This window comes from Tachyglossus aculeatus, chromosome 23, assembly GCF_015852505.1.
Source record: "Tachyglossus aculeatus isolate mTacAcu1 chromosome 23, mTacAcu1.pri, whole genome shotgun sequence".
Lineage (NCBI taxonomy): Eukaryota > Metazoa > Chordata > Mammalia > Monotremata > Tachyglossidae > Tachyglossus > Tachyglossus aculeatus.
This window is the reverse complement of record NC_052088.1, coordinates 10,266,860-10,286,192: the sequence shown is the minus strand read 5'-3', so window position 1 is coordinate 10,286,192 and position 19,333 is coordinate 10,266,860. Positions and strand designations below refer to the sequence as shown.

General features: G+C 46.1%; 1 protein-coding gene across 1 annotated transcript in view; it reads right to left on the bottom strand.

The window, feature by feature from the left end:
- HOMER1 (homer scaffold protein 1) overlaps positions 1-19,333 on the bottom strand; it is a 99,577-nt gene that overhangs the window by 2,150 nt on the left and 78,094 nt on the right. The window contains exons 6-8 of the mRNA XM_038765595.1: positions 6,055-6,211; positions 4,304-4,414; positions 3,433-3,513 (exon numbers count right to left, since the gene is read on the bottom strand). Of these exons, the coding sequence (XP_038621523.1) occupies positions 3,433-3,513; positions 4,304-4,414; positions 6,055-6,211 (349 nt within the window). The remainder of the gene's footprint in view (positions 1-3,432; positions 3,514-4,303; positions 4,415-6,054; positions 6,212-19,333) is intronic.

Genomic DNA, 19,333 nt, shown 5'->3' with positions numbered 1-19,333 from the left:
TCCTAAGCCGTGACCAAGACTCCAAGACAATTCCCTGGAGGTCCAGCTGGCCAGGTCTCAGGTTTCTGTTTTGTTTTTTAATGGTATTTGTTAAGCATTTACTGTGTGCCAGGCACTGTTCTAAGCGCTGGGGTAGATATAAGGCAATCAGGCTGGACACAGACCCTGTCCCACATGAAGCTCACAGGCTTCATCCCCATTTTACAGATGAGGGAACTGAGGCTCAGAGAAGTGAAGTCACTTGCCTAAGGTCACACAGCTGACAAGTGGCGGAGCCGGGATTAGAAACTTCCGACTCCCAAGTCCTTCTGACTCTGGGGCCCGGGCTCTATCCGCTAGAGTTCATCCCTCGGTTGAAGGTTGAAGGAGCGTCTCTGCCCACCCTTTTCCCATCACAAAGTGGAGCAGGGTCATGCATGAAGCCCATCTTAGTCGACCTCTTTCAGGCCAACGTGCTCAAGGTAGCCACGGTGCTACAATTACACTGTATTTTAGGAAATTCTACCAACTCAACAGAAGGAAAGCACCCCGCCAGCCCTCGAAACGCGGCTCCGAGCCCTATGCTCTGGAAATAAACCCGGCAGGACCGACTTCACCAGTCATTGCAGAGTTGACGAGCCATGGAGGCCTTTTCGGCTGTTCATTCATTCATTCAATCGTATTTACTGAGCGCTTACTTTGTGCAGAGCACTGTACCAAGCACTCAGAAAGTACAATTCAGCAATAGAGACAATCCCTGCTGACAACGGGCTTACAGTCTAGATCCCTGTCCCACATGGAGCTGTCTTCATCCCTTCAAAGCCCTACTGAGAGCCCACCTCCTCCAGGAGGCCTTCCCATACTGAGCCCCCTTTTTCCTCTCCTCCTCCCCATCCCCCCGCCCTACCTCCTTCCCCTCCCCACAGCACTTTATATTTGTACAGATTTATTACTCTATTTATTTTACTTGTACATATTTACTACTCTATTTTATTAATGTTAGAACAGTGCTTTGCACATAGCAAGCGCTTAATAAATGCCATTATAAAAAATAGCTATAATTCTATTTATTCTGACGGTTTTGACACCTGTCTACGTGTTTTATTTTGTTGTGTCTCCTCCTTCTAGACTGTGAGCCCGTTGTTGGGTAGGGCCCGTCTCTATATGTTGCCAACTTGTACTTCCCAAATGCATAGTACAGTGCTCTGCACACAGTAAGTGCTCAATAAATAAACTGAATGAATGAATGAAATCCTTATTTTACAGACGAGGGAACTGAGGCCCAGGGAAGTGAAGTAACCTCCCCAAGGTCACACAGCAGAAAGATCCTTCTGACTCTCAGGCCTGTGCTCTATCCACAGGGTCAAGCTGCTTCTCCGAGCTTATGGGCGTTCGAGTCCTGGCCTCTAGCTTGACCAGTATGAAGGGGAAGGGGAAGATCCAGATTCTTTCAGTCAATCAGTCAATCCTATTTATTGAGCATTTACTTTGGGCAGAGCACTGTACTAAGCTCTTGGGAAAGCACGACAGAACAATGTAATAGATACATTCCTCGCCTACAACGAGCTTACAGTGATATAATTGCAAGTTGGCATGTTGGTCTGCCCTGTTCTTTTCTCCTTCCCCTTGGTTTGGCCGGGGGGGCCAGAGACAGAAGAGGGCGGAGAGGATGAGAATTAGGTATAACGATATTCAAACAAAATGAGCTCTTGAAGGAAACTCGGGAATTCACTGTACTGAACCTCGTGGGAGTGCCCCAGTCGGTCTGTTTTCCACTCATTGTCGTCAGTACAAAGAACTCTCAGGAATCAAAGACGCTTTCGTGCTAGGCCAAAAATGAAACGGCAAGCTGTTTACAAGTCGCTCACTACACCCAAAGAAATTGTCTGAAGCCCACTGAAAGAGGAAGAATGGGGAATTAAAGGTACAGGACACTTATTCTTTGCAAAGTGAGCCCAGCTTTTCCTTCATTCTGGGGTCTTGAGGGTACAAACGAACATTCTCCCAGACTCATCTTTGAGCGGTGAGATAAATTACCAACTGGCCAGACCCGCGAGCACCAGGCCAGCGCTGATACTGGAGATTCAGAATCGTTTTCTGCCACCTCAGGGTCCCTTGCAGCTCAAAGCTGGCCCCAGGATGAGGGTCAAAACCTCCTCAGGCATCATCCCCGCTTCCCTGTCCCACTCCCCGGCATCTTGAAAGGGGGCAGAAGCCTGTAGTGCACTAAGTGGGAGCATCTTTCCTGGCTCATTTCTCTGCCACACCGTGAGATCCTTCCATGCTGGCACGAAGGCAATCCCTGTGCCACTGTCTCCTAAGCACAGCTCCTCACCACACAGCCCCTCGACGCCAAGTCCCGAATCAACGGGAACCGGACTTGAATCTTGTACCTTCTTGACAGCTCCAAGAAATCAATGCGCCACTGAGGGGGCAGGTATCTGTGCTGCCCCTCCGTTCTGAGAAGAGGCCCTAAGCTTCAGCCTGGGCAAAGCCCGGCTACACAGTGTAAGACGAGACGGCCGGGACGCGATGTCCCTAGAGCGTCGCTGCTTGACGGGTTTTCCAAAGACACGCGGCCCAGGTTTGAGATCTCCGGTTTCAGCGGCAGCCAAACCCAGAAACGTGTCTTGCTGCCTGCGCGGCTCCTTTAGGGTTATCGGTCCCCTCTAGACTGTAAGCTTGCTGCAGGCAGGAAACGTGTCTACCGATCCTGTTGTGTTCTATTTGCCCAACGGCTTAGTACAGTGCTCTGCACACACTAAGTGCTCAAGACACACCACTGATTGACTGACCTACTGATTCAGGTGGTGGTTTGGGATCACTGTGATGCTCAAGGGAGGGACTAATTAAAAAAAAGGCTACCCTAGGTTTGCTGGATTCTAATCATCTGCACCAATTCTTTTTTTTCCACGTTCCCCTGCTATTGCAGTGCTACTTTGTTCATGACTATCCCAACAGCTCTGTTCTCCTCTAAAGTAGACTAGATACCCACCGCTCTACCACTAGCCCTAAGGCTGAAAGTGTTCAAATGAGGATCGGTGTTCTTTCACGCGAGTCCTGTACATGGCCCTTGGGATTCACTCGGAGAGCTCTGACTAGGCATACGCAAAGCCGCAAACTGGCTGAGCGTCTAGGGAACGACATGACACGAAACTGGCTGAAAATATCTCTCAATGCATTTCATGGTTCCTTTCCAGTCTTACCAATGGAAAATCTCCACCCAAGAGATGACCCCAGTTATCCGGACAGACAGTCAAGGATAAAGCAAATTAAAGACATGGAGAGGAACGGTACGAGAACACCTGGAAACCTCTGAAGACTTAATAAACGGACACCGATCCGAAGACCGGGGGAAAGAAAAAACAGCTGACATGAGCAAAATAATGAATCTGTGAATGAATGGTGGGCTAGTAGCCCCTTGATGGAAATCAACACTGTGCAGTCGCTCACCTGAAGTTTCTGCGTCAGAGAGTCCCTCTGGGCCTGTAGCTCTCGGGCGTTGTCAATTTCTTGTCTCAGCCTCTCTATTTCCTGGAAAGGGAAAAGCAGACCCTTCATCAACACCGTTAGCGACGTACCAAGCGTCAGAAATGGCTTTACGCTGTCATCCCAGTTACAAGAAAAGTGATTGAGAGCAACTGCTCATTCCTGACGTTTAGGGAGGAAAGAAAAACAGTAACGCTTCTCGCCCCTTAGGTAACTTTCTACTCCAGCTACTATGATGGTTTTAGTGCTATATATTCAGAGAGGGTTGAGGTTGAACCAAAAAACCCACAGCCAGTGTTCCCATCCTCCTTTCGTTCAGTTATGAGTCACCCTGAGGTTAGGCTAAAGGAAGAAAGCACTGATGATCAGGGTATCGAGGAAAGGAGCAGCATCTGTCTGATGGGGAATCCCTAAACACAGCCCCCAACGCCTTCCTCCCCGCAATGTTCCCGAGATGAGACCGACTGGATGTCAGGAGCAGGACCCCGGTTCTGTGATCTTTCCCTTGAACTCCGGCCACTGTGTCCGTAGCGATGAACAGGGACCTTCTGAGAAATCCGATGCCGGTCAAACGCAACATCCAACCTTTCTGACCCGCATACAAGCACCCCTTTACGTAAGGGGCTCTCTTTTGGATTGCCACCCTACAAAATGCTTGATGAACTAATGTCGAAAAGCGGGACAACAGGCGGGAAAATCAAAGTCCAAAGACCTCGGCCTTCTGACTAGGGCTTCATAATTACTCTGAAAATTTCAGGGAAGGAAAGGCTTCATTCACAAAGCTACCCAAAAGGATTTCCCTTCAACTCTGCCATCAAATGTCCATTAATGATACCTCCTCCTTTGTCTTCAGCGTGGCCTCCAAGTCCTGGATGGTCTGGTTTAGTTCTGTTTTGTGGGAGTGGACGGCATTTGCTTGACTGCTCACACACTCCAGTTCAGTCACCTAGAGAAAAGGTGATAGGAGTGACCGTCAACTGGCTAGAAAGAGAATACGGAAAGATCTTACCTGGAAGACTGCATAAGTAGCGTGACTTAATGGAAAGAGAGCGGGCCTTGGGAGTCAGAGGACCAGGTTTCTACGCCTGGCTCTGCCGCTTGTCTGCTGGGTGACACCGGGAAAGTCACTTAACTTCTCTGGGCCTCGGCTACCTCATCTGTAAAATGGGGAATAAATCTTCTCTCCGACAGACTGAGAGCCCTGCATGGGACAGGGACTACGGGGACTGTGTCCAACCTGATTACCTTGTATCTCTCCCAGCTCTCAGAATAGTGCTTGGCACATAGAAAACGCTCAGCAGATACCATAAAAAATGGCAAAGCCCTTGGCCCCGCTGACACTTAACGCAAGTTCCAGTCTCGTGTGATAGAACTATGAACCGTTAAGGAATAAGAGTGACAAAAGGGAAGAGTTGTCTGCTGCTGCTGTACTGAACTGGAATATATGATTTTGAATTACTTCTCTTTAACCCGTCACCAAATCCACAGGAATATATATGTGTACGTTTTCGAGGTACGAGAAACAGAGCTGTATCAAAAAAAACCCCAATCTCTTTAAATCATACAGGGCACTGCAACAAAACCTCACACGTATTAATCCACCAAAAAATGAAAACAAAATTTTAAGCCCTAACCTTTCCAAGTGTCAGCTTCCAGAACTTGGGGACAGTAACTTCTGTGAATTCACTGATCATAAAAATGGATCTGAATGGTTTCCATCACTGATGGACAAAACACATGTGACCTGAACGATGGAACCTGCTTGGATATTAGGATGCTCGACGTAGAGAAAGGCGAAGAGTTTCAACAAAAATGGAAGCCCTTCTATCATCCCACTGACCTCACTGCCAAGAACTCCCCTAAACTTCAGGCGACTTTCACCACACTTCCAGCCTTGGGGATGTGTATAGGTTTTAGCTGCCTAAAATGTCACTGAGGGTTAGAGCCTGAGCTGGTATTTTGGAAGTATGCAGACAGATTTTATTGGAACTAAGGGTATTTCATAAACACACTCTACCATATCAAAACTTGTATGATTTCATCTCCAACTTCTCATATTGCTTTTTAAACACACAATAAACTTTCTGAGGGAGGAAATGAAAGTGAGAGGGAGGGGAAGACAGAAAGAAAGGGAAAGACGGGGGGATAAAGGGACTCTTAACTGAGTCTCATTCAGAAATCTAAATACGTATATCTCAACAACAGTCAAGCCACCCCTTGAAGTTTCACTGTGCTGTAATTCCTTCCTCCAGACCACCAGAGAATGTTCTAGGTCCACGGGCATATGGACAGCAGTACTGAGAAGCAGCAGGGCCTAGTGGATAGAGTATGGGCCTGGGAAGCAGAAGGACCTGGGTTCTAATCCTGGCTGTGCCACTTGCCTGCTGGGTGATCTTGGGCAAGTCGCTTCACTTCTCTGCGCCTCAGTACCGCACCTATGAAATGGGGGTTTACGACTGGGAGCCTTATGTGGGACAAGGATTGTGTCCACCCCAATTTGCTTGATTCCACCCCAGTGCTTACAACAGCGCCTGGCACCTAGTAAGCCCTTAATACCACGATTATTATTGTTAGTACTGAAGTTACCCGCTTGTGGAGGCGTTCTGCTTCCTCTTGATACGCAGCGAGTTGCTGTTTCCATTGTTTGACGTTGGCAGTGGACTCCAAAAGGGCAGCTGTAAGCTTGGCATTGTTACCCTTGAGGGTAGCCAGTTCCGCTTCCCAGTGTTTGCTGATGGCTGAACTGAAATCCGAATGGAGAAAGAAAACCGGCCATTAGCCAATGACCCCGACCATCGGCTGGACGAGCGGGGTTTCCGAGTTCCAAGGGGAGATAGGGTAGGAATCATTCCAAACAGGCGCAATGCAAAGGGGACAAATGTCAAGTCAAATTGCCCAGTGCTCCCAGAGAAGGCAACGATGGGTGTCATTAAAAAAGTAGTAGTAGCAGCAAATAATGAATAGTCACTTGGCGCAGTATACTAGACCCTTGGGGTGTACAGAATAATGAAGTGACAGGTTCCCCGCCCACAAGGAGCTTACACTCTAATGGGAACGACAAACAGGTATTTACAATTCGAGTGGTCAAAGTAAATAAATGGAGCACACCTACACAAGTTCATAAGTTCACTTGTCTGCTGCATGATTCTGAGCAAGTCACTTAACTTTTCTGTGCCTCAGTTACCGAAACTGTTAAATGGGGATCCTGAGCCCCATATGCTACATGGACTGTGTCCCACTTGATTAGCCTGCCTCTACCCCAGTGCTTAAGTACAGTGCCTGGACATAGCAAGAAGTTAACAAAGACCATACAAAAAAGCGCTGGACTTGTTTGAAAGGTTGGTATGGCTCAGAGCCCTGGGAAATTCATCAGTAAGTGACTGGGTCGGCATAGGCACAATTTGGATGGAGAGGAAAGGGTGGATATCGATGATGCTACGTAGGTAGAACTGACAGGATTTGGTGTCAGAAAGAATACGTGAGTTGAATGAGAGATGAATCATTGGTGATGCCAAAGTTACAAGCTTGGGAAACAGGAAGGATAGTGGTGTTACCTACAGTGACAGGACAAACAGGGAGAGGAAACGGTTTGGGTGGAAATTTGAGGAGGAGGGGGCAGTAAGTAGTCCATGGAATCAAAGGCAACAGAGAGTTTGAGGATGGAGTTTGAGCTTACTGTTGGGGCCCCTGCAGGGAGTGCAGTGAAGAGGTTGACAACCAGACCGCAGAGGGAGGGGCAAGAAGAGAGTTGGTGGAGAAAAAAATCTAGGCAGTGGGGTGCATGTGACTCATTCCACGAGCCTGAATAGAAATGGGAGCTGGGACTTAGGGATGCCTTGCGTTTCTTTGACGGCAGAAGGGGAGGGAGCAGCTGGAGAGTGACAGGTTGAAGATGACAAAAAGAAAAAGGAGGGTATTTTCCATATTTTCCAGTTCATCGTCCAAAAGTTCAAGCCTTAAGATATTCAGTTCTGTATCAAGGAGGAGCTGTGCTTAATTTCTGCAGCCCAAACCAAGAGAGCCTGTCTCCATTATCACTTGCCTGTATCCTGTCAGAGATCTTGAAGCCTAACGGTATTTCGGCAAGCATAATTTCATTTGCTTTATAAAATATCATCACCTGTGAGAAACCAGAGACTTGATTCGGGAATCAATCAATGGTCTTTACCGAGCATTTACTATGTGCAGAGCACTGTACTAAGCACTGGGGTAAATACAATAATAATAATAATAATGGCATTTTTAAGCACTTACTATGTGCAAAGCACTGTTCTAAGCAATGGGGTAGATACAAGGTAATCAAGGTGTCCCACGTAGGGCTCACAGACTTCACCCCCATTTTACAGATGAGGGAACTGAGGCCCAGAGAAGTTAAACGACTTGCCCAAAGTCACACACCTGACAAGTGGCAGAAGCGGCATTAGAACCCATGACCCCTGACTCCCAAGCCCAGGCTCTTTCCACTAAGCCACGCCGAGATATATATACTTTAATGACATTTGTTGAGCTCTTACTATGTGCCAGGCATTGTATTAAGCACTGGGGTAGATACAAGACAATCAGATTAGATACAGTCCATGTCCCACATGGGACTCACAGTCTTAATACCCATTTTACAGATGAGGTAACTGAGGCACAGAGAGGTGCAGTTGGAAATACAGTTACAGTTGAAAGGCCTAAGGAACAGACATAGTTTAGAAAATAACCAGAGCAATTTTCACTTTTGAGATTAGTTGAGCCTAGTTCTTTGTAAGTTTTTTTTGTTTGGTTTTTGGTATTTGCTAAGTACTTACTATGTGCCAGGCACTGTACTAAAAGCTGGGGTAGATACAAGCTAATCAGGTTGGACACAGACCCTGTCCCACATGGGGCTCACAGTCTTAATCCCCATTTTATAGATGAGGTAACTGAGGCACAGAGAAGTAAAGTGATCTGCCCACGGTCACCCACCAGACAAGTGGTGGAGCCAGGATTAGAACCCAGGTTCTTCTACCAGGCCTGTGATCTATCCACTAGGCAACATTGTTTTCCTCCCAAAAGAAATATTTTCCAGTTGAGAATCTTGTGAAAGATGTCAACCTTAATTTTAAAAAAAGTCCTACCCTTCCTACAGTAGCACTGCTTTCAGTTAGCAATTTATTTAGTTTAATAAGCATGCTACAAGGTATGGGTTCCTCAATCCTGCCATGGTGGGGAAAAAAGCATCCTCTCTACAGGGTTTGGAAAATTATCAGTGGTATTTACTGAACGCTTCCTGGGTGCAGAGCACTGTATGTTGCCAACTTGTACCTCCCAAGCGCTTAGTACAGTGCTCTGCACACAGTAAGCGCTTAATAAATACGACTGAATGAATGAATCAATGAATATGTTACCAACCTGTCCTTCCCAAGCGCTTAGTCCAGTGCACCGCACACAGTAAGCGCTCAATAAATATGATTGGTTGAATGAATGAACTTATTGCTCTATTTTACTTGTATATGTTTATTCTATTTATTTTATTTTGTTAGTATGTTTTCTTTTGTTGTCTGTCTCCCCCTTCTAGACTGTGAGCCCGCTGTTAGGTAGGGACCGGCTCTAGATGTTGCCAACTTGGACTTCCCAAGCGCTTAGTACAGTGCTCTGCACACAGTAAGCGCTCAATAAATACGATGGAATGAATGAATGAATTCAAAGCTTAGGAGAGTATAATACAACAGAGCTGGTAGGCTCGAGAACGAGATTACAGAATTCAGTGGCATTCCACAATTTTTAAAAATGCCAACACACCTGCAAACAGCCAGTGACAAAAATGCTAGATTGCTGGAAGTGAAATGTAAAATAAAAAATGGGGGAAGTTAGGTATAGGCTTCCTCTTTTAGGCAGTAGTAACATTTATCCAACACCCACGTGGTGCAGCACACGAAATAGTTGGAAAGTAAAGAAGAGCCTGCCAACAAGTTACTTACATTCTCACGGTGAAATGTATTCGTACGCTTCTGTGGCTGCTGATAGCTCACAGACACTTTGTTCCCCAGCTAGAGACTTTCACCCTTATGCCAACCAACCGTTTCACATACATGCTGCCAGGGTACGAGACGGTATGTATGGCGCTGAACAGTATTTTTTTTTTCAGGTTTTTGTTAAGTGCTTACTATGTGCCAGGCACCATTCTAAGCGCCGGGGTGGATACAAGGTAATCATGTTGGACACGGTCCCTGTCCCACATTGGGCTCACAGTCTTAATCCCCACTTTACAGATGAGGGAACTGAGACCCAGAGAAGTGACGTGACTTGGCCAAGGTCACCCAGCAGACAAGTGGCGGAGCCGGTACTGGAACCCAGATCCTTCAGACTCCAAGGCCCGTGTTCTGTACGCTAAGCCATGCTGAGAATAAATAAGTTCTATTTATTTTATTTTGTTAATATGTTTTGTTTTGTTCTCTGTCTCCCCCTTCTAGACTGTGAGCCAACTGTTGGGTAGGGACCGTCTCTATATGTTGGCAACTTGGACTTCCCAAGCGCTTAGTACAGTGCTGTGCACACAGTAAGCGCTCAATAAATATGACTGAATGAATGAATGATGCTTCTCATAACTCTCATCACTCTCAAAAATCAGTTCATGCAATGCCGGGGACTGCAATCAACTAACACAACGTCTCCATCAAGGCCCACCTTTAGCTGTGTGCGATGTGGACGAACGCTCCATCACCCTCCATGACCCCCCACAAATGACCTTTGCCACCAGTGGTTCACCTTCTGATTCGAAAGAAAGACCCCGGGCCCGGGGGCTGCGTTCTGATTCTGGCTCCTCCTCAGGCCTGCTGTGTGGCCTTGGCAAGTAAGTCACTTAACTTCTCTTTGCCTCAGTTCCCCGATCTGCAAAGCGGAGATTCAATGCCTGTTCGCCCTCCTTCTTCATTACGGGCAGGGAAGGTGTCTGCTAAATCTGTCATACTGTACTCTCCCAAGAGCTGCGTACAGTGCTCTGCACAGAGTAAGCACTCAAGAAATACCTTTAGACTGGGAGCCCCATATGGGACCTGGTTATTTTGTATCTCACCCAGCGCTTAGTAAAGTGCTCAACCCATAGTAAGTGCTTAACAAACACCACAATCATTACTGTTATTAAAAGACAACTACATAGTTCTGGAACAAGTCAGCAAAGGCATCCCAATTTTTAATTTTATAAAGGGGGGGGGTAAATGAAAGTCTAAAAAACTTAAAATCTGATTTAAATGACCCTTTCAAACAAACACCAAGAATTTACGAGCCCACAAACATTTCTTTCCAACCTGACCTCCTCCAGAGTACCCAAGGATAAAATCCATAAAGCACCTGCTCGCTCTGGGGAGAGCGGGTTAAACAGTTGTTTTGCACAGCTCTGTAAATTCAAAAATAACAAGCCACAAGGCACTTGACAAATAAATCCAGAATCATTTTTGTTCCACTCCCTTATAAACGCTGCTTTATTTAGATGCCCTTCTCGGCTGATGGCAAGGAGGAGATACGGGGCCGTGTCAGGAGTCGGGGGGAAGAGGAGTCACAGGGGGTAAAATGGCAGAGACCCCACTAACACATGCTAGCTGAAGTGAAGATTTTCCACCACCTCTGTGCACTTTTCCCCTTCAGAACTGAGCTTGTTTTAAGGAGACCCCGTCAATCTGGGACTTGGGCATAAATCTCTCCACAATGCCATTTGAAGCCTTATTCAACTAATTTAGAGACTTACCTTATAGAAATCTCCACCCTCTCAAAAAACAAAACTCGTAGGAGAGCAAGAAATGTCAAGGAACATATGTTTGTTTCTTTTCAATCCCTCTTTCAAGAAGGATGAAATCACAAAGTGAGGCTGCCGGCTACCTCTCCAAAGGAAAGGGAGGAGGAGAAAGAGGAGGAGGACGAGAAAGGGAAAGGAAAGAAAAGGTGAGGAAAGAGGAGCAACAGAAAAGGGCTTCTTGGGGTTTGTTTTCCAGGAATGTCAGCAAGATGGCAATGACTCTGAGAGAGTACAACAGAACAGTAAAACAGACACGTTCCCTCCATACAACAAGCATCGATAAGCACCAGTTGACTGACTTCCAAAAATATCCAGTGTATGAGGACTTTACTTAATTTGGCTATCATGGAGCTGTGCTTGGAACATTGGGGTGACTGGTCTAGGCAAATCTATAAATATGGTATAGATCCATATAGGTCTTCCATCTGCATTATTTTCATTTGTCTTTAATATACTTATTATATTTGAATTATATATAGAGAGAGGTATTATTATATGATAATGTTTATCTCCCCTTCTAGCCTGTCAACTTATAGTAAGCAGGGACTGTGTCTGTCAACTCTGTTGTATTGTGCTCTTCCAAACTCATAGAACAGTGCTATGCACACATTAAGTGAAGCAGCGTGGCTCAGTGGAAAGAGCACAGGCTTTGGATTCAGAGGTCATGGGTTCAAATCCCGGCTCCGCCAAGTGTCAGCTGTGTGACTTTGGGCAAGTCACTTAACTTCTGTGGGCCTCAGTTACCTCATCTGTAAAATGGGGATTAAGACTGTGAGCCCCCCGGGGGACAACCTGATCACCTTGTATCCCCCCAGCGCTTAGAACAGTGCTTTGCACATAGTAAGCGCTTAACAAATACCAACATTATTATTATTATTATAATGGTAAAGGATTTTTTCTGTAGCGGTTAATACAAGTGGTCTCTGTTTCGGCGGAAGCGAGGGCAGAATGAAGGAAAGGGAGGAGTGAGCAAGGGTCAGGGAGAGAGGAAAGAGATTCTGCCTTTCGCAGCCTAGAAATTATTTCATGCAAGGGGGTACAAACAAAACCTTTAAATACCATGGAGGAGAGGAGATAAGGTGTGTGAGGCGGGTAAGGGAAAGACAGGAAGAGAGAGGGTCAATAATCCTGCCTTTGCCTAGTCCTTAGATTACGAGCTCGCCAAAGCACAAGGGGACCATGTCCAGTTCCCCCCTGGGCTAATTCTCTCCCAGCTCTTAGAACAATGCTCTGCACACATAATACTATCGTTATTCTCCCAGTGCTTAATAATAATAACGATAATAATAATGGTATTTTGTTAAGCGCTTACTCCGTGCCAAGCCCTGTTCTACGCACTGGGGTAGATACGAGGTAATCAGGTGGTCCCAAGTGGGGCTCACAATCTTAATCCCCATTTTCTAGCTGAGGTAACTGAGGCCCAGAGCAGTGAAGTGACTTGCCCAAAATCACACAGCTGATAAGGGGTGGAGCCAGGATTAGAACCCACAACCTCTGACTCCCAAGCCCAAGCTCTGGCCACTGAGCCACGCTGCTTAGTGTTCTGCACACTGTAAGCACTTAATACTATTACTACTAGTCTCCTAGTGCTTAGTACAATGCTCTGCACATGAGTAAGCACTTACTAAATGCAATTATTACTGCTCTCCTAATGCTCTGCACACAGTAAGCACTTAATAAACACTATTACTACTGGTGAAACATCGCAGAGAATGGAGGTAGGAGTACATCATATGCAGGGGACACGCAATAGATACCATTTGACCACTGTGCAATGGCTTTTCTCAGCAGAGGAGACCTTTGATATGGGGGCTACCAGTTATGCCAACGCTGATTCTCCCACTTCCTCAGTGGGACCATCCCTGCCCCAGGGCTCCCTCACACCCCCTGTTCTCCCTAGGGAAGCAGCGTGGCTCAGTGGAAAAAGCCCGGGCTTTGGAGTCAGAGGTCATGGGTTCCAATCCTGGCTCTGCCAATTGTCAGCTGGGTGGCTTTGGGCAAGTCACTTTACTTCTCTGGGCCTCAGTTCCCTCATCTGTACAATGGGGATGAAGACTGTGGGACAACCTGATCGCCTTGTAACCTCCCCAGCGCTTAAAACAGTGCTTGGCAGACAGTAAGCGCTTAATAAATGCCATTTTAAAAAAACCAAATGCCACAATTATTATGGTTATTACTGCCACAGTTGCGGCAGGATCCAACAGTGCCAGGGGGTGCCCTCTTGGTGAAGGCAGGAATGTGCCTTCCCCACATACCATCCTTCTTTGCTCTCTCTAAATCAGCTCAATCCTGCCATCTGAGGGGAATCAGCCGCTTTCTGACTTAATTAGCCTCCCAATTTGGGCTATCTTCCCACTTCCCTCTCTAGTTCAGAAGCTCAGAGTCAGCCTTCCTCCCTGCCCACCCCAGCTGTGCTGACCCGAAGCGGCTGTTCAACGATTTACTGCCTGTAAGGGAAATGGCCAGTGGGTGGATCCCACCTGAATCCAACCATAGGCCCAACAAATCCACGCTCCCAGGCCAAAAATAATAAAAACTGTGGTCTTTGTGAAGCACTTACTACATGCCATGGAACAGTTCTAAGCACTGGGGTACATACAAGGTATTCGGGGTGGGCACAGTCCATGTCCTACATGGGACTCACAGTCTTAAATCCCATTTTACAGATGGGGAAACTTAGGCCCAGAGAAGTTAAGCGACTTGCTAAAGGTCACACGGCAGACAAGTGGTGGAGCCGGGATTAGAACCCAGGTCTTTCCAACTCCCAGGCCTGTGCTCTATCCATTAGGCCTTGCTGCTTCTCCTAGCCCCCTTGAACGTGCCAGGTGTCTTTTTTTTTAAATAATATTTGTTAAGCATTTACTGTCCTAAGCACTAGGAAAGATACAAGATAATCAGGTTGGAAACAATTCCCACCTGAATCTTAATTCCCATTTTTCAGATGAGGTAAAAGAGGCACAGAGAATAATAATAATAATCAGTGTGGTATTTGTTAAGCACTTACTATGTGCCAGACACTGTACTAAGCACTGAGGTGGAAACAAGCAAATTAGGTTGGACACAGTCCCTGCCCCAAATGGGGTTCACAGTCTCCAATCCCCATTTTACAGATGAGGGAACTGAGGCCCAGCCAAGTGAAGTGACTTGCCCAAGGTCGCATAGCAGACAAATGGCAGAGTCAGGATTAGAGCCCTGACCTTCTGAGTCCCAGGCTGGAGCTCTATCCACTACACCTTGTGTGAAGTGACTAGCCCAAGGTCATACAGCAGACAAGAGGCAGAGCCGGAATTCAAACCCAGGTCCTCCGGCTTCCGGGCCAGTGTTCTTTCCACTAGGCCACGGATGCTGCAGGATGGGAGGGATCCTCATACAACCACCGCCCTCAGTCATTCATTAATTCAATCGTATTTATTGAGTGCTTACTGTGTGCAGAGCACTGGACTAAGCGCTTGGAGAGTACAATTTGGCAACAGAGACGGTCCGTATTGCAGGAGCATCCGATGTGAGAAGCCAGGAGGCCAGTCTACAGCCCACTGTAGTACTCTCCACAGCCGGACACAAGATTCCTGCATCAGCTGCGACTGACTCCCACGGCTTCGCAGAGTGCAAATCCACGTGTCAGTCAGTCAATCTATGGTATTAATTGAGCATTTACGGTGTGCAGAGCGCTGTACTCACTTTTTGGGAGATTTCATTAGAGTTAGTTGATGCGATCCCTACCCTCAAGGAGTCCACAATCTAGTAGGGAGACCCAAGAGTTTAGGGTTTGGTGCTGAAGCGGCAGTGGTGAGGGAAATAAGGTGTAGAGATGAAAGAGATTCACTAGGGAAGGCCTCCTGGAGGAGATGGCAATTCAGGAAGAAGGAGATATGAATTTGATCTAGTGTTTAGCAATATGCTGTGGGCAGGGAATGTGACTGTTTATTGCTGAATTGGACTCTCCCAGGTCCTTAGTACAGTGTTCTGCACACAGTAAGCTCTCCGTAAATATGACCGAGTGAATAAATGACTATGTACAGAAGGGTGCAGTTGGCACAAAAGTGCTTAAGTGGTGATTGGGGAATATGTGGAAAGAGGAAAACTCACACTGATCTTCCTCTGTTTCCCAAGTCCCAAGGGACTAAAGGCACTCTGTCTCCCAAAAGCTGAAAAATGTTATGATACAAGAAAAACTACCTGTAATTAAATTCTCATGAGGAGGTGGTCTCAGAAGGGTACACTTAAAAAGGGATCATTTCTATCCTTTTTCAATCTTAATCAATCATCATCATCATCATCAATCGCATTTATTGAGCGCTTACTGTGTGCAGAGCACTGTACTAAGCGCTTGGGAAGTACAAGTTGGTAACATATAGAGACAGTCCCTACCCAGCAGTGGGCTCACAGTCTAAAAGAGGGAGACAGAGAACAAAACCAAACATACTAACAAAATAAAATAAATAGAATGGATATGTACAAGTAAAATAAATAAATAGAGTAATAAATATGTACAAACATATATACATATATACAGGTGCTGTGGGGAGGGAAGGGAAGGAGGTGAGATGGGGGGATGGAGAGGGGGACGAGGGGGAGAGGAAGGAAATCAGTGAGTGGTATCTGCACACAGAGCATGCTCAATAAATACGACTGAATGAATTTATTCAGCACTTCCTATATGCAGAGCACTGTACTCTGCACTTGGGAGAATACCATACAAAAGCGTTGGAAGACATGATCCCTACCCTCGAAGATCTTACAATCTTAGGATTTTCCCTTTTCCCCAAACATAGACATCTGCTATCATTTGCCTTTAGGAGCTTAATGGCAGACTGGTAATTTCCAAACAAAAAGCTGTCGATTCAAAGCTATCAATTCCTCTCCAGGCAACGAATTGTTTCCTTACTGATCTGTCCTTCTAGTGTGTAAAAAATGTGAAACACAACTGGGAAAAGAGACTTTTGTTCCTGGAAGGATTGTCTCTTGTTTGCTCTTTCTACCTTCTTAGTATTCCCCTTTTTATGCTCTAGGTGCATGAAGATATTTTTATTAGCACACGCCTCCCCATTTCCCTTTGTAGCGGATTTCAGAAAGGTACCCTAAAGCCTGGTTCTCTACGTAAGTGGTCTGAAGTGATGTCTCAGTCCCCAAAGTTCAAAAACACCTTGCAGGTTCGTTTGACAAAATCGGTTTTCCTCCCTTTCATCAGCAACCTTGAGGACTTTAAAATGATGTTCTCGGGAGGCTTCGTTTTTCAGCATTTGCAGCTGACATTCGGGGGAATGGGGATTTTTGACAAACAATGTGAGCTTTCACTTCTCGCAGGCTCACTGTCCGATTTCATCCCGGCTAAAGAGAGGTTTGTGCCCTTTTACTTCCAAAGTGGGTTTGGAGTTTTGGAATTCTACATTTGTCAAGAAGAGACTAGGGTTTTAACCATTCAGCTGAGAGGGGTCAGTGAGCCAGAAGGGAACTGGAAACACCAACGTGATCTCACGTTTGGAAAATGGAATCGGGGAATCTTCCGTTCTTTTGTAGCCCACTGGCTTCCTGTTCATTTCACACAGGAAGCGAGATCTGAAAGGGGTCTGAGTCAGACCTGGGTTTATTTTATGGCTCAGAGGCTTTTTTCACAGACGCCAGTGTCACCCTTCTGCGGAGAACGGGGGCCTGAAGAAAAAAACCTGAGCCATAGAATATTCCACCTTCTCATGGGATAATAGAGAGAAGGGTAACCCAGAAAACAGGTAAAAGAAGAGACCAATGCTCAGATAAGTTACAGGGAGTTTTCCTGCTCGTGGCCATCAACGCTTCCACTGGAAGCTCATGGATAATAATAATAATAAAGATGGCATTTATAAAGCACTTACTATGTGCAAAGCACTGTTCTAAGCGCTGGGGAGGTTACAAGGTGATCGGGTTGTCTCACAGGGGACTCACAGTTTTAATCCCCATTTTACAGATGAGGGAACTGAGGCCCAGAGAAGTGAAGTGACTTGCCCAAAGTGTCACAGCTGACAATTGGCGGAGCCAGGATTTGAAACTCTGACCTCTGACTCCAAAGCTAGTGCTCTTTCCACTGAGCCACGCTGCTTCTCATGGATGATTTGCTTTCCTGGGACCATCTCTATATGTTGCCAACTTGTACTTCCCAAGCGCTCAGTACAGTGCTCTGCACACAGTAAGCGCTCAATAAATACGACTGGATGAATGAATGAATTTTTAAGGAACATTATATATGGACCCTGGGATAAACTGGTATTTAATCAATCAGTGGGATTTATTGAGTGCTTATCACGAAGCAGCCTGGCTCAGTGAAAAGAGCACGGGCTTTGGAGTCAGAGGTTATGGGTTCAAATCCCGGCTCCGTCACTTGTCAGCTGTGTGACCTTGGGCAAGTCACTTCATTTCTCTGGGCCTCAGTTACCTCATCTGGAAAATGGGGATTAAGACTGTGAGCCCCATGTGGGACAACCTGATCACCTTGCATCCCCCTAGCACTTAGAACAGTGCTTTGCACATAGTAAGCGCTTAATAAATGCCATTATTATTATTATTATTATTGTTATTATTATCATCTCCATCACCTCCAGCCTCAGGCCCAGATTACTAGTCTTCACCCTCCCGGATTCCTGGTCATGGAGTTTCACCTGGTCCCCAGCCTGGATCTCCCTCAGCCCCACAGCGCTCACCCATATAGCCGTAATTTATTTAGATTAACGGCGGTTTTCCCCTCTAATAATAATGATATTTGTTAAGCGCTTACTATGTGCCGAGCACTGTACTAAATGGTGGGCTGTAAACTCGGTGAGGTCAGGGAACGTGTCTACCAACGCTGTTCTACTGTAGTGTCCCAAACACTTAGTATTCATTCATACATTCAATCATATTTATTGAGCGCTTACTGTGTGCAGAGCACTGTACTAAGCGCTTGGGAAGTACAAGTCGGCAACATATAGAGACGGTTCCTCCCCAACAATGGGCTCACAGTCTAGAAGGGGGAGAAAGACAACGAAACAAAACATGAAGACAGGTGTCAAAATCGCCAGAACAAATAGAATTAAAGCTAGATGCACATCATTAGCAAAATAAAAATAGTAAATATGTACTAAACGTTTTCCAATGGCTGTTAACACTGTCCAAATATTTCCTAACATAGTGTTGTGATGATCCAGCCAAGAGGAAAAAGTCTCAATTGTAGTCACCACAGTCTTATAGATGTCTCTTAAATATCTGATGCAGAAAGACATATTTGATACCACCAGCATCTGAATCTTCCTTGTCCCATAGCAGGGCATTGGAGAATTTCATTGTTTGGAGAAAGTCTTGTAGACAGATAACCTCTATCTAGTCAATGAGTAGTCAATAATAATAACGATGATGGTATTTAAGCACTTACTATGTGTCAAGCCCTGTTCAAAGAGCTGGGGTAGATACAAGGTATTCAGGTTGGACACAGTCCCTGTCCCACAACGGGCTCACAGCCTCAATCCCCATTTTACAGATGGAGTAAAGCCAAGATGAGGTCTTCCTAAGCACAGACTACGTGACATCGCACCAGGTGGGAGCTCAAAAAATGCAAATACTATTGTTACCTGAAAGACTCAGGAAAATTTAGGCTTTGTAGACAGCTAAATAGATGACAGGGCAGGCCCTTAAATGTCCTGACGTGTTTGGTCAGATTACTAGCAAGGGAGGGAAGCTGGAAGGACAAGATGCGTACCCCCATTTCACAGAGGAATAAACTAATACATCAATAGAGAAGTGACTTGCTCACCCTATCACCGAAGGATCCACTATACTGATGTACTCAAACCCACATTTGCGCCATCCTTTCTCCTTGGGCAAGAACACAGCCTATCGCTGGGACCTGTCACTTCTGTCTTTTCAGACATTTATGGGAGTCAGAAGGATCTAGGTTCCAATCCCGGCTCTATCCCTTATCTGCTGTGTGACCTTGGGCAAGTCACTTCACTTCTCTGGGCTTCAGTTACCTCATCTGGAAAATGGGGATGAAGACTGTGAGCCCCATGTGGGACACGGATTGGTGACCAACCTGACTAGACCAGGAGCCCGTTGTTGGGTAGGGACCGTCTCTATATGCTGCCAACTTGTACTTCCCAAGTGCTT